The 16,472-nt window shown below is 39.5% G+C and overlaps 1 protein-coding gene across 1 annotated transcript in view; it reads left to right on the top strand.

Annotated features, from left to right (window-relative positions):
- Window positions 1-16,472, top strand: part of ADCY1 (adenylate cyclase 1) — a 438,043-nt gene that overhangs the window by 113,749 nt on the left and 307,822 nt on the right. Inside the window, exon 2 of the mRNA XM_015816400.1 lies at window positions 7,691-7,840. Within this exon, the coding sequence (XP_015671886.1) occupies window positions 7,691-7,840 (150 nt within the window). The remainder of the gene's footprint in view (window positions 1-7,690; window positions 7,841-16,472) is intronic.

Below are 16,472 nucleotides of genomic sequence, written 5' to 3'. Positions count from 1 at the left end.
CTGCCACAGATTACCTCCCACCGGCCGATACGCTCCCACAGAGAGGCCCTCCTCAGGGTGCCGTCAACCAGACAGTGTCGGCTGGCGACCCCCAGGGGGAGAGCCTTCTCTGTCGGAGCACCCACCCTCTGGAACGAGCTGCCCCCAGAGATCCGGGTGATTCCGGATCTCCCCTCCTTCCGCCGCGCCCTCAAGACTTAGTTGTTTCAGCGGGCAGGAGTGGCCTAGGGGTATTTTAAATTGGTTTTAACTAAATTTTAGTAGAAGCGGCCTATTTAAATATTTATTTTTAATCATTTTCTTAAATTTTGTATTTTGTATTGTATTAGTTGTTTTAAACTGGCTGTAAGCCGCCCTGAGTCCTCCGGGAGAAGGGCGGGGTATAAATATAATAAAATTCAAATTCAAAAAAAATTGATGACATCCTGATATACAGCACGAATATGACTGACCACGTAAAATTAGTAAGATAAGTGCTAAAGAAACTGTTAAATTGCAAACCTTATGTCAAACTATCAAAGTGTGAGTTTCACCAGACCCGATTAGATTACCTTGGCTACAGAATTTCCAGCGAGGGCATTAAAATGGACCCGACCAAAGTGAAAGCCGTAATTGAGTGGCAGCCTCCAAAGACTTGCAAACAGCTCCAGAGCTTCCTAGGATTTGCCAACTTTTACCGACAATTCATCCTCTCCTTTGCTGAAATTGCCCTACCCTCACAGAACTACTAAAATTGGGCAAAGAGGGAGGAAAGCTGTGACCAGGCCAACCACTAGCATGGACTATGAACTGTTATACCGCTTTTGAAAACTTAAAAAGACTATTTGCTGTTGAACCGGTTCTAAAGCATCCCTGCCCAGGGCAGCCCTTTGTAATTCAAGCCGATGCCAGCGATGTGGCTATTGGAGCTATACTACTACAAAACAACCAGAGTGGAACTTTACAGCCTTGCGCCTACACCTTGAAAAAATTCACTGAGTGCGAGAGGGGGTGGGCAGTGTGGGAAAAGAAGGTGTTCGCAATCCGCTGGGCTCTATTAAACTGGAGACACTATCTAGAGGGTGCCTTTTGAGGTATGGACTGATCACAGAAATCTAGAAGCGCTGAAAACTCCCCGCAAATTGTCCCCAAAACAAGTGTGATGGGTGCAGTACTTTAACTGCTTTAACTTTACTTTAAAGTACATACCGGGAGGGAAAAACCTCTTAGCTGATGCTCTATCCAGACTGCCCCAGTACAAAAGCCAGTGTGAAGAGATTAATGAGGCAATTATATCCAATCCACAACCAGCCTGTCAACTCATGCCATGCAGAGTCCCACCTTCAGGAGCTCCTAACCCTGATGACCATGGGGCAAAGAAAATAAAACCAGAGCTCCTCACTGACCAATGGTTTAAAGACAATTAAACATCCCTAACATGCTGAGATGGTTTGGCTTTCAAGGGGGAAAAGCTATACTTGCCAGAGACCCTCCGTCTTAACGCTCTCCGACATGGCCATGACATGAAACAGGCTGGACACTTTCAATATTTAAAAACACTACACCTCATCCACCGCAATTCTGGTGGCCGGGTTTGAAATGGGATGTGGAAAGCTATGTTAGGAGTTATGTTGTATGTGCCACCATGAAAAGAATTCCAGAGAAACCCCCTGGGTTGTTGCAACTGATGGCAGAGCCTTCCCAACCATGGGAAGAAATTGCTATGAATTTTATAGTAGATCTACCTGAAAGTAGAGGAAATGCAGTCATCTGGACTATGATAGATCTGTTCTCAAAGCAAGTTCATTTCATCACCTGCAAAGGGCTCCCATCCGCCCAACGACTGACCAAAATGTTTTTGAAACACATGTACCGGCTGCATGGCGCACCTAAACGAATAATCTCGGGCAGGGGGGTGCAGTTCACAGCTAGGTTTGGAGAAGTTTCCTTAAACTAATTGGTTCATCTCAAGGTCTATCATCTGCTTTTTATCCAGCTAATAATGGGGGGGGGCTGAATCTGCTAACCCGATGGTGGAGCAATATCTCAGATGCTATGTCAGGTACCAACAAACAAACTGGACTGACCTCCTCCCTTTCACAGAGGTGGCTTATAATAACTCTTTTCACAGAAGCACTGGATTCACACCTTTTAAAGTGGCCACAGGAAAAGAGTTCAGTCCGATACCTGAATACCCCCAGGCGCCCTCCGCTTCCCAGACACTTGATCAATGGGTGAAGGGGTGGGAAGAAGTTTGGAAAACCACAAAAACTGCTTTAAAAAAGACTTCCGAGACATATAAAAAGCAGGCGGATGAAAAAAGGATTCCTCAAAGAATATTCCAAGTTGGAGAAAAGGTTTATCTGTCAACTAAATATTTATGGCTCAAATTACCTAGTAAGAAGTTAGGACCAAAGTTCTTGGGACCTTTCCCCGTTGTAAAGCTCATTAACCCAGTCACAGTGGAATTAAAATTCCCTAAGCTCTTAGGAAAATTTCACCCTGTTTTCCATTGCAGCCTATTGAAACCTTATTGGGGTTCCACTTTATGACCTCCCCCAAAGAAGGCACCCAGACCTCTTGTGGTGGCAGGACAGACTCACTATGAAGTAAAGTGTATTCTTGATTTTAGAATTTTTAAAGAGAAATTGGAGTATTTAGTACAATGGAAAGGATATTTGTTGTCTGAAAACACTTGGGTGAAGTCTAGTGATGTGAAAGCTGATAGACTCATTACTAGGTTTTATAAGAAACACCCTAACAAACTGAGGCAATCCCTAACCTGTGTTTTTGTTTATATTAAACGATTTATCCTTTTTGTAAGGGGGGCCGGATGTCAACGCTGCTAACATCAGATGTTTTGCATTGATAACAGATGGAAATGTAGCCATCTTTTACCTTTTGCTTTTAGAGTTAGATGATGCTGGGAGGGGGAATGTGAATGAGAGTGTAACAACACTGGACCCAGTGTGAGAAATAAGGTTATTGTAATCAGAGCTGATAAGAAATTGGCGGCTGGAGAACGGGAGAGGAAGCCCGTTTTCCCCAAAAACAAGGCCTATCCCAAGAATAAGCCCTAGCTTGATTTTTATGTGTGAACCTAATATAAGCTCTACCCCCAAAATAAGCCCTAGTTAAGACCCCGCCCATGCTGTCCCACTGTCCCAATATTGTACGAGGTGGGACAAGGCACAGACATAAAAATCAAGCTAGGGTGGGGGTGGAGGGGGAGCTATCCCACACGCCCTGCATCCGCTTACCTCAGGACTGCCACAGCCTCCCATACCCCGATATGTGTTGTGCCATTGCCTGATTTCTGTGGCTGCTTGTGGCTGCTTGTGGCTGCTCATGGCAGGACACCATGTGGCATGTTACGCTGGAACCATGAGCCTGCATGGCATGTCTCACCGTTGCTGCCACTCGCATTGCTGGTGGCAGGAAACAGGAGGCTAAGCAGTGGCACCGGCACAATGCACCATGTGGCCTCCTGCTGCGAGCAGCAGCACTGGCATGACATGCCACACGGCTGGCAAGATTGAGTCGCTCTGTTTCTGGGACTTTTCCCAGACAAATTTAGTGTGCATTCTGGAGGTCCTTTTAGACTCAAGATTCCTGTTCAAGCAGGAGGCTCTTTGCACAACTTTGTAGTTTGCATCAATTTTACCCCTTCCTGCCTCATGAGGTCACAATCACTAATTTCCTGATCATCTCCAGAATGGATTACTGTAACACACTGTAGATGGGCTGCCTTCTAGAGCAGAATATGGTTGCACAGACGATGAAGTGTGCATCTAGAAAGGAACATATAACACTTTAATACACAAGGTATATTAAGAATAACAGAATAACAGAGGTGGAAAGGACCTTGGAGTCTTCTAGTCCAACCCCTGCTCAAGCAAGAAGTTCTATATCATTTCAGACAAATAATTGTCCTATAAATCTCTTCTAAAAAATCTCTTATCCAAGAAATTTCTTCAGCTCTGACTGGGTGGTGGGGAACAGAAGGATTTATACCCCCTGCACACAGCTATTCATTTGCATTCTTTTTTAAAAAAATATGTTTTATTATTATTATTTTACATAATCTGTTATGGTTCCGACAGATGAAACTCTTCAAAGAACTTTGAGGCATTGTTTACATTCAAGAATCTTTATTTTGAGTAGCATAGCATCAGCATTGGTATAATCAAAGCCAAAAACTAAATTCCCCTCCCTGAGCACATAGTATCAAAGCACAATTCCCTCCTCCAATTAAGTCAATTGGGTTAAGTAGAGAAATGAATCTTTTCCAGTTCTTAGGAAGTTTGCTAAGAGAAGAAGGATGGGGGTCTTAGAATGTGTGTTGATTATAAAATGTGTGTGTGTTGATTATAAAAATGCTATATCAATAGAAAATATGTATCCCCTTCCACTTATGAAATATTTGTCTAAAGGGAAGATTTTTACAAAATTAGACCTAAGGGAAGCCTGCTATCAAGTACAGATTAAAGAAGGAGCTGAGTGGAAAATGTCTTTTAATTGCCCTTTAGGCTATTATCAATTCAAAGTGATGCCATTTGGACTACAAGGAGCCCCTGCAGTGTTCATGAAGTTAATAACTGAGGTGCTATGTGAGCATTTATATAAAGGGATCCTGGTTTATTTAGATGATATATTAATTTATACTGAAACTATGGAAGAACATGTACAATTGGTAAGGGCAGTGTTAATAAAATTATTAGAAAATAAACTGTATGCCAAATTATCAAAATGCGATTTCCACAAAACCTGTTTAGATTATTTCGGATATCGTGTTTTTGCCGCAAGCATAGAAATGGATCCAGGGAAAGTAAAAGCCATAATGGAATGGGAAGCTCCCCGGATGTGAAGGCAGTTGCAAAGCTTCCTGGGATTTGCCAATTTCTATAGACAATTCATACCCACTTTTGTGCAGATTGCTTTGCCTATAACCAACTTATTAAAAACGGGAAAAGGGAATAACCCTAAGTCTAGTTCAGCCATTAAGCTAGACTCTTAAATGTCAAGCAGTGTTTGAAAACTAAAAAGACTGTTTGCTGAGGAACCCCTGTTAAGGCACCCAAATCCAGAAATGCCTTTCATAATATAAACAGATGCTAGTGATGTTGCAGTGGGGGCAATATTGTTACAAAAAGAAATTAGAAGGGGGAATTGTAACCATGTGCGTATACTTCTTGGAAGCTATTGGATACTGAACAAAGATGGGCTGTGTGCAGAAAAGGAAGCTTTTGCAGTTCAATGGGCTCTCCTAAAGTGGAGACAATTTCTAGAGGGTAGCAAAATTTGAAGTGTGGACAGATCATAAAAACTTAGAGGCTTTGAAGACTCCAAGGAAACTATCTCCTAAACATATCAGATGGGCTCAATATTTTAATCAGTTTAATTTTAGTCTTCATTACATACCCGGGGGGGGGGGGGGATTAGCTGATTCCCTTTCACGAATGCCTCAATACAAAACTACCAAAGAGGAAATGATAAATTCTATAATCCCTTCCAGCTAGCTTGCTGCACCAGCCTGAGGAGTTCAACTTAGGGGAAACCATCCCCACTGAGACAGAAGTTTAAGAGACTATGAACAAGATAGTTGGTTTCAAGCCCATAAAAGTAAATTTATGATGAAAAAAGGACTGGTGTGAAAAGGGCCCACAGTCTACATTCCACATAGTTAAAGGAATGTGGTGTTAAGCTGAGCCCATGATGCAAAATCATCTGGTCATTTTGGGTTTGTAAAAACTCTTCATGTAGTAGAAAGACAATTTTGATGGCCAAAGATGAAATAGGATATTAAAGACTATGCAGCTAATTGTATGGTTTGTGCTTCCATGAAGAAGTTGCTTGGAAAAAACCCAGGTTTGTTACAACCAGTAGCTAATCCTAAAAGACTCTGGGAAGAAATAACAATGAATTTCTTAGTGGAATTACCGGAGAGTGGTGGAAATACTTTTATATGCAATAGTTGATTTATTTTCAAAACAAGCTCTTCGTAGGTTGTCCAAAGCTTTCCTCAGCTAGCAGTTTAGCCAAGATGCTTGTGCAGCACATTTATAGGCTGCATGGAGTGCCTAACCAAATCATATCAGACCGAGGGTTACAATTCACCACAAGATTTTGGAGAGAGTTCATCTGATCCATAGGATCGTCACAAGGTCTCAGTTCCTGATTTCATCTGAGTACCAATGATGTGGCTGAACGATCTAATGCAATGATACAACAATATTTAAGGTGTTATGTAAATAATCAACAAAATGATTAGGCAGATTTATTGCCATTTGCTGAAGTGGCATATAATAATGCACTACACAGTAGTTACTGGTTTTTCACCTTTTAAAATAACTTCTGGGATTGAATATGTATCTATGCCTGAGATCCCTCAATATATTCCCATGTCTACTACTTAAACATGTAGATGGATAATATAAAAAGCACATGGCTAGGAGTGTGCAAAGCTTTGGAATAGGCACAAAATAATAATAATAATAATAATAAAAAACAAGCAGATAAGAAAAGAGCCACCCAAAAAGTATTTAAAGTAGGAGATAATATATATTTATCCACAAAATATCTGAATTTAAGAGTACTGAATAGAAAACTAGGGCTCAAATATATAGGTCCTTTTACTACCATAGGGATTATCAATGCAGTTACAGTGAAGTTACAGTTACCAAGGGGTTTAAATGGATACATCCAGTGTTTCATTGTAGCTTGTTGAAGTCTTTTCAAAGTTCAAGATTGAGACCAATTGGAACCCAACCTCTGCTTCCAATTTTAGTGAGGGAGAAAGGGATTATGAAATTGAAGAAATCTTAGATTCTAGATATTGTAGGGGGAAGCTTCAGTATCAGATAAAATGGAAAGGATACCCCTTAGCTGACAACTACAAATGTTAGAGCAGATAGGCTAAGGAAATTCCATTCAAAATATCCTAACTGACCCTAGTAAAAAAAAGGGAAATTGACAATGAAATAGTAATCAATGTATGCATATGTTTATTTTAATATTTTTCAAGGTCCATTTTTCTGTTGTGGGGGCAGCATGTCAAGAGTGAAAGTTTTGCAGCTATGTGCCTCTTTGTTTTCATCTTGCCATTTGAGTAAGCGGGGGGGGGGGAAATGATGCTTTCGACTGGGTTAGTTAGAGAAATGAAACCTTTCCAGTTCTTTGGACATTTGCTGAGAGAAGGCTGCCTGGAAACCTTTCAAGGACATTCTAGCAGGTGTGGAGAAGATAACAGACAGTTCTTATAACAAAGAGAATTTGTTCACATGAGCTGCGTGGACATCTGGGGTGTTGGGCTAGGAATGTCATTGTTATATGCTATGGTTAGATGTCTTGGGATTTTAGAGTTAGTTTTCCTTCACCTATATCATGCCATGTATTCAATAAACCAATATGTTTTTCAGCAATGAAAGTAATCCTGGACTTTATTTGGATATCCGAGCTGGAGGTTGGCACATTTGCAATTTAAAGATTTGTGATGGCAGATCTGTTAAACCTGCGACTCCTGATAGCTGGAAAACCTAATGACTGAACAAATATTGAGAATAGCAAACAAGGTTTAAATATCAAAATAATCAAATAAAGTTAGCAGGATTTTATATAGAATTACAGTGACGTGGTTATGCCATGATGCCTTAAAAGTGCCTATATTATAACATCTTTTTTGTCCCTTCTCTTTTTTATTTTCCCTCTGCAGCTTATGGCCAATGCTATCCTTTTTGTCAGTGTAAACCTGTATGGGGTCTTTGTAAGGATATTGACAGAGAGGGCGCAGAGAAAGGCCTTCCTTCAGGCCAGGAACTGCATAGAAGACAGGCTGAAGCTGGAGGATGAAAATGAAAAACAGGTCAGTTAAAATATGGTTTTGTTTTTTTATCTTCTTCAACATCATAGTTGAATAAGAGTCTGATCTTTATGGAAACTTATCTATAAAGCTATAGCTTTATTCTTACAATACCTTGTTGTCTTGTTTTTTTATTGGTTGTCAACAATGAAAACACAACAGGCATTATGTTTTTTATATTTAACTTAATTTTAGATTAGATAAAGTAAAAAGCCTAGAGAATTGTTATGAATAAGGTAATGCTTTTGCACATAATGTCATTTAATTGCAAAGTAGTTTTCATAATAAAATGTCTTCTCTTATCTCAGAAATATTAGTATGAGTGGAAGGAATAATTTAATAAAAAGAACAATTTACACTGTTGGGCTAAAATTTATTATAAATTTACACAGTTTTCCATAATAAAATACTAAACAGATGTTATGCAAAAGATGTTATGCACTAGTTTTGCATCAAGATAATTGACGTAAGTGTTAAGTTCCGGCTGAAAAGCCCAACAAAGTAAAATACCGGAGACATGGTGATCTCTAGTGTAAACTTTATTAGGCATAGCATACTGGTGTGATAGAAGGAAAGCTAGCTCTGGCAATATGGCGGAAAACAGATAATTAAAAGAATGAAACTCTCCCTTCCTCTCTCACAGTTCAGGTCACATTGTCCAATTAATCTTCCAGCAATTGTTATGAGAAGAAAACTTCGGTTCACCAAAACATCTCTTTAGCAGCCTCGGCTCTCACACTAATAGGGAACACCTGTGAATCCCAAGTTCTCCCTTCCTCCCTCACAACTGTAGGCAAGCTAGAAACAATATGGCAGTCCTAATAATAATAAATATTCATAGCTTGACAGGCTGCCCCCTATAAAGGTGGGGGAACCTGGAAAAAAATACACATTATTGTTTGTTAATCTTTTCCTTGTACTGGCCCTGGCTTCCGGGGTACTTAGCGTGTAATCACTTTAACAAACAATCTGCTTTTACATGATAAGCGTTTACCCATCTAGCTTCTGACATTGGATACCCCTCCCACTAGATTAAGGACTGCAATTTCCCTCTGTGGATTCTGGAATCGAGGATTTGTTTGACTTCATAATGCGTTTGCCCCTCTACCATTATTGGGGCCAGGATTGCCTTCTGTACTGGTCTCATTGTAAATACCCGTTATAGCTTCAGTAAACTGCAATGGAATACTGGGTGCACTTTACCCAATATCCTTGGCAGTTTAAGCTCTACTATCACTGGATTAATGATTTTTATGATGGGGAAAGGGCCTATGTACTTCGGCCCTAACTATTTGCAAATTTGTCTCAATTTAAGATACTTAGTAGACAGATACACTTTATCTTCTACATGGAATGCTCCCTGGGGAGCTCACTTCTTATCTGCTTATTTGTTCTGATTCTTGGCCAGTTTAGCTAAAGCTTTCTTTGCATCGCTCCAAACCCATTGGAACGAATCTATCCAGTCAGTTAGGGTGCCCAAGGAGGAAGGCTCCTGAGAGCATTCTGGCATTGACATGAACTCTACCCTATGGCTAATTTAAATGGAGTGAAACCAGTGCTGCTGTGCACTGCATTGTTATACTCCACCTCCACAAATGGTAGGAGTCTTGCCCAATTAGTTTGCTGGTAGTTGACATAACAATGCAGGTACTGCTCCACCATTGCATTAGTTCATTCTGCAGCTCCATTCGCATTCAGATAAAAAGCTGAACTGAGTCCTTGGGAGGACTCAATCACCCTTACAAACTCCCTCCAGAACTTAGCAGTAAACTGGATCCCATGATCTGAAATGATGCCCTTAGGCACTCCATACAGCCGGTAGATATGCTGCAAAAACATCTTCACTAGCTTCTGGGAGGAGGGGAGTCCAGCACATGTGATGAAGTGGGCTTGCTTGGAAAATAGATCTCTAGTCTCTGGTAGCTCCACTATAAAGTCCATGGCTATCTCCTCCTAGGGTCTGGTCGGATCGTCCACCTGCTACAACAGTCCTGGACTCTTCCCGTAGTCTCTTACTGGCTGCATAAACTGCACAACTCCTCACATAACTATCAATGTCTTTATTCATCTTTAGTCACCAGAACTGATGATTAGCAAGATGCAACGTCTTTAGGAATCCAAAGTGGTCCGCTTGCTTGGCATCGTGGCTACGTTGCAATACTTGCCGTCACTGGTTGCCTGGTGTCTGGGACATACAATTTGTCCTGCTTCCATGCCAACCCATCCCTCATGTTTAACTCTCTTTGATGAGTCACAAACCATGCATCGGTTTGTAACTCCTGCCTCAGTTGTTGGGCAAATGCATAGGTGAGAGGTGAGCCCCTCTTCTTCTCTTGCCACCTCATTGTAGCTTGTGCCATTTGTTGTCTATTGGGAATGCTGGAGCTCATCACCTCTTCCTGAGTGCTCTTGTACTGGGACATGTATGACAGGGCAACAGCAAGGAAATTCTCCCCCCCCCCCCCGGAATATATTTTAAGTCAAATTTTTTGAAGTATTGCACCCATCTGACTTGCTTAAGAGAAAGCTTGTGGTGAGTCTTCTAAGTTTTTTTTAATAAAGATTTTATTGATTTTCTCTTATATACATATATTAATTTTTCAACCAACGTGCTGTCTGGGTTTAAAAAAGCTAATACATATTCAGTTCCTAGTCCTTCATTCTTTCCTCTAGCCATCGATAAAATAAGTCCCAAGTTTGATAATGTTCTGTTTCTTCTTTGTCTTTCAATCTCATGGTTAATCTGTCCATCTCTGTGCATTCCAGTATTTTTTTATTATTTCTTCCTCTGGTGGTAATCTTTCATTTTTTCAATATTGCATGAATATTATTCTTGCTGCTGTTGTGATGTGTAAAATCAAATATAGGCTTTGTTTGTTAATCTTTTTTGGCATTATACCTAATAAAAAAGTTCAGGTTTAAAATCCACATGTTCTCCCAATATCTTTTCTAACCAAGTATGTATCTTTTTCCAATAAGTCTTTGCTTTGTCACATGTCCACCAAACATGATAATACGTGCCTGAGTTATGCTTACATTTCCAATATCTATCTGACATATTTTTAAACATTTTTGCTAATCTTGCTGGTGGCAGGTGCCATCTATAAAACATTTTATATAAATTTTCTTTATATGAAGTTGATATTGTCAGTTTATAATTTTTCTCCCATAGCTTTTGCCACTTTTTTAGTTCTATATTATAACCAAAGTTTTTCACCCATCTTATCATTGTTCCTTTAATTTGTTCACTTTCCATTTCCAGAATTAACAAAAAATTATACATTTTCTTAATTAATTTCTCATCTGAGGTTAACAAAATCTTATCAAATACAGTTTGTTCTTTATAAAATCCATATAGTTTCACGTCTTTTTCATATCTATTTTGTATTTGTAAGTGCCCACCACGACAAGTTGATACCCTGATTTTCCAGTTCTTGTTTAGATTTTAAATTCCCATCAATATTTAGAATATCTCTATATGTCCAAATTTTTCAAAGTCTACCAAGTTTGGATGTACAAATGCTTCCATAGTTGATAACCACCCTGGAATTTTTAAATATATTTTAGCTTTATTTTTTTCGCATACTATTAACAAAGCATTTCTTATATAGTGATTTTGGAAATATGAACTCTATTTTTCCCATACCATAAGAAAGCGTGCCACCCCAATTGTAAGTCATGCCCCTCCAGATATAACAACCTTTTATTTCTAAGAGTTATCCATTCTTTCACCCATGTTAGAACAGATGCTTGATAATACAAAGCCCATTCCGGTAACCCAAAACCTCCATTTTCCTTGTAACGTTTTCATCTTAATTCTAGCTTTCTTTCCTTGCCAAACAAAATTCAAAATTAATCAGTTTAAATCTTGGAAGAATTTTTTCTCAAGTTTTATCGGGATTGTTTGAAATAGAAATAGAATCTTCAGCAATACATTCATTTTCACTATAGCAATTCTTCCTAATATTGACAATTGCAAATTCTTCCATCTTTCCAAGTCCTGTTTTATTTGTTTCAATAATTTTATATAATTATCTTCTTTTATTGTTGAGCATTTGGCCGATAGCTGTATACCCAAATATTTAACTTTTTCACTATCTGTATCTCTATTTTTTCTGACAATTTTGTTTATCTCTAAGATTCTTTACTATTACCTTAGTTTTTTCTCTATTTATTTTTAATCCCGCCATTTCTCCATACTGTTCTATCTTTCCCCATAATTTAGGGATCATCTCCAAAGGTTCTTCTAAGATAAATACTAGATCATCAGCGTATACTTGTAATTTATATGTTTCGCCTTTTATCTCCAGTCTTTTAATTTCTGTATCTTGTCTAATATTTCTATTTAAAACTTCCAAGGTAAAAATGAATAACAATGGACATCCTTGCTATTATGTCCTGAGCCTGCTGAAGCATTCAGCAGGCTCAGAAATGTTGCAAATGGTCTCAGGTAGACCAAAAGCTGCCCAGGACCAGACTGGCTGTCACCAGCCTTGCGTGCATGCGCAAGGCATGAAAACAACTGGATTTCTATTGGCTGACACTGTCTGGGTTTTGGACACTATAAAAGGCCTGCGTGCCTTTTTGCTGTCACTGGTTGTAAGAAGAGAACAATAAAAGAAGCTTGTTTGTTACACCATGTGTTGCCTCTTAATGTCTCTAACCTGCAAACACAACAGTGGCGACAAAGGTGGGATCGCTGCAGGCAAAAGAAAGAACTACGAAAGAATTTAGGACTCACCAGAAGGTCCTGAAGCCCTGGGAAGTCGGCGTCCAGCACAGTGACTCAGACTGCTAGTACAGCATCGCTGGAGGTGAGCTCGACAACCGGACCCTTTCCCCAAAGACAAGGCTTGCAGCAAAGGCATTAACGAGGCTGTAAAGGCTGAAGATGTCTAAGATTGGCCGGTTGTCTGACTTTGATGTTTCCCACCCGGAGCGCTGGAATTCATATGTGGCGCGGGTGGAGAATTACTTTAGAATCAATCAGATAAGGGAAGATGGCCTTAAAGCAGCAACCCTGCTGTGTGTCTGTGGACAGGAAACATTCGACATAGCAGAGAATCTGGTGGCCCCTGCACTTTTGGAGTCAGTAATGTATGCTGACTTGAAGAAAATGCTCAAGGAACATTTCCAGCTGGTAATTGCTTGGAGGCACACATTCAAGCAGAGGGACCAGAGGTCGGGTGAGTCTGCTGTGGACTTTATTGCTGCCTTAAGACAAGCGGCCAGGCCTTGTGAATTCAAGGACCTGGAAGAGAGGCTGCGGGATTGTTTCGTTTGTGGCTTAAGGAGTCGTGAGCTGCAACAAAAGATCTTCGCCAAGGAAGAAGTTTCGTTCCAAGATGCTTTGAGGGAGGTTGCAGCTGAAGAAGCAGCGGGCAGAGCTGTGAAGGCTTTGCGGCTCACCAGAAACCCTCCAGCCACCGTGACCGTCCATCAAGAGGTCGCTCGAGAAGATCCAGAACAGGATCCTGAAGAGGAGGTGGAAGGCCTACTTGATGTGGTGGTAGTTGGGGGTGATCGCACGAGTCTCATTGGACTCGATTCAAAGCCCTTAGAATCCAAGTGACTGGGCTGCACAGCCTGCAAACGCCAGGCCTTGCAGAAGTCTGCAAGGAGTTTGCTGATGTGTTTAGCTCAGAACTTGGCTCTTACAAGGGACCTCCCATTGCCTTACACTTAGACCCAGCTATCACACCTATTAGGATTAAGTCTAGAAGGGTGCCTTTTGCTCTCAAAAGCAAAATTGATGCAGAGCTGGACAAGCTGCTCCAGCAGGGCATCTTAGAACCTGTGGACTCTAGTCCATGGGAAACCCTCATTGTAACGCCTCTAAAGGCTAATGGAGAAGTCCGAACTTTCACGGACTATAAATGTACACTGAACAAAGCACTGCAACAGCATGCATATCCGGTGCCTGTGGTGAGCCACATTCTGGCCTCCCTCAGGGAGGGGCAAATTTTTGCAAAACTCGATTTGGCACAGGCCTATCAACGGTTACCTGTTGATGAGGCAACAGCTGAGGCTCAAACAATTGTAATGCACAGGGGAGCTTTTAAGGTCAAAAGACTGCAGTTTGGGGTTAATGTGGCTCCTGGCATATTCCAAAGTGTAATGGAGTGCACACTTCGTGGTATTCCTGGGGTCTGTCCCTACTTCGATGACGTCCTCATTGCTGGGGAGTCATCTCTAAACTTAGCTGAAAGTTTAAGGGCTGTCTTGCTTCGTTTTTGCCAAGCGGGCCTAAAACTGAAGCCAGATAAATGCAAAATTGGAGTCACTTCCACTGAATTCTTGGGTTTCAGAATTGATACTCAAGGCATCCATCCTGCTGAATCTAAGCTCCAAGCTATTCAGCAGGCCCCAAGTCCCAAGTCCAAAAGCCATCTGCAAGCTTTCTTGGGACTCTTAAATTTTTATCATACTTTCCTTCCCCACGAGGCTGCAGTGGCTGAGCTGTTACACCGGCTCTTGGATAAGCAGGCTCCATGGCAGTGGACCCAGGTCCATGAAAGGAGTTTCAATGAGGTAAAGGCCTTGCTCTCTTCAAATGCTGTCTTAGCGCATTTCAATGAGCAATTGCCAGTGTGCATCGCATGTGATGCATCCCCTTATGGGGTGGGGGCAGTTCTTAGTCACCTGAAGGCTGATGGGACACAAGTCCCTGTGGCTTATTATTCAAGGACTCTGTCATCTGCAGAGTGTAATTATGCTCAGATTGACAGAGAAGCCTTGGCCATAGTGGCTGGCATAAAGAAATTTCATGATTTCTTATATGGCTGCCACTTCACAGTCTATACAGACCATAAGCCTCTGCTGGGTTTGTTTACCACAAACAAACAAACCCCACACATAATATCTCCATGTATTCTGAGATGGTCAATTTTCCTGTCAGCATATGACTACACACTAATTCACAAACCTGGAAAGGAAATGGGCCATGCAGATGGCCTCAGCAGATTACCTCTAAAACAGATAGAGGCAGATCCTGCTCCTGCTATTAACATTCTCTCCATTCAAACAAATTCTTTGTATGTTAAAAGCGATGATCCAAACTCTACGTATGCAAGCTCTGGATATACTGTACAAACTCAAACTATGACTTCAATCAAAGAATTATCTATACAGAATTCTATAGAGAAAGTTAAACAACCAAACAGAAGACTTAGCTACTCAACAAATACAGACAATAGAAACCACAAAAAAGAAATTGATAATAGAGAACAAGGAAAGGACGTTTCTTATAAACCAGAAGGAATTTAAAGATAAACAAGAAAAACAGATGAAAGAGAAGATAAATACTTCGGGACAACTGCATCGAACTGGAAAAATAAAGAGACTATCGGCTAAATCAACTAGTCCTCTTAAGAAAACATCAACTGGACGTTCTTATCAACATCAAACAATAGCCACAACAATACAAGGAGATTTTTTTGATGATTTAAAGGCAAAAATACAAAAAAATGACTTGGCAGAGGAAAAAAGCTAGAATAAGATTGAAAAAGATTGGGGTTCTGATCTATATATGAGATCTAAAATAGAATATATCTAAATAGATAGAATATGTATTCTAAACACAAGACATTGTAACAATTTGAGATAAAGAAAATTTTGGTCATATAAAATCTAGAAATATGTTGAAATAAGAATATTATATTGTCATTAGATGGGTAAGATAGATGGTAGAATTTATATATAAGGTGTGTATTTTAAATATTAGAATGTATGAGCAATTGGGATAAAGGAATTGTGTTTAAAAATTTGGAAAAATTAAATATTAAATGTAATCTGAATGTCTACAAATAATTAAGATTTGAATTTAAGATATTGTTATGAGTTGAGACAAAGGTTAAGTAAAACTTAAAAGTATAAGTACTAATAATTAAATTTGTATATGGGTTTGTGGTATAAATGTTGGTGGTTTATTTTTAATTTTTTTTTCTCTTTCTGGAAAGGAAGAAAGGAAGGAAGTAGAAGGAAGAAAAGAAAAGAAAATATTAGCTCCAAATGTGAGATAGGAGACTTAGAAATTGGGATCATTTAAAACCTGGAAATGATAAAGATTAAATGTTAAACTGAAATATCAATGTGAAATTAAAGTTAAGAAAAACTTACTAGGTTATTGTCTAAAAGGTAGAATGTCAAATTAATTAAGATATGTATAGACTGAAGAATATTGATGAATACTAGAAAGGTATTTTTTGTTTGACTAATAGAATAAGAACTGTATTGGTTTGAACATGACAGTAGATATCATGGGGGATAGAGAGGGAATTAGTTTGTTGTAATAATTTGAGATTTGTACTGATGATATTCAAATGTAACGGAATTACTGTGCTCAGCCGCCACGCTACTTTTCAAATATGTAAATGTAATATTGTAAAATCAATAAAAAACTTGAAATGGAAAAAAAACATTCTCTCCATTCAGGAGTTAATAATAATAATAATAATAATAATAATAATAATAATAATAATAATAATAATAATAATAATAATAATAATAATAATAATAATAATAATAATAATAATAATAAAGTTGGAAGGGACCTTGGAGGTCATCGAGTCCAACCCCCTGCCCAGGCAGGAACCCTACACCATTTGAGACAAACGGCTGTCCAGTCTCTTCTTAA

The sequence above is a fragment of the Protobothrops mucrosquamatus genome, unplaced genomic scaffold, assembly GCF_001527695.2.
Source record: "Protobothrops mucrosquamatus isolate PMUCROS unplaced genomic scaffold, P.Mucros_1.0 scaffold447, whole genome shotgun sequence".
In the NCBI taxonomy this organism is placed as follows: Eukaryota; Metazoa; Chordata; class Lepidosauria; order Squamata; family Viperidae; genus Protobothrops; species Protobothrops mucrosquamatus.
This window is presented reverse-complemented; position numbering and strand designations above follow the sequence as displayed.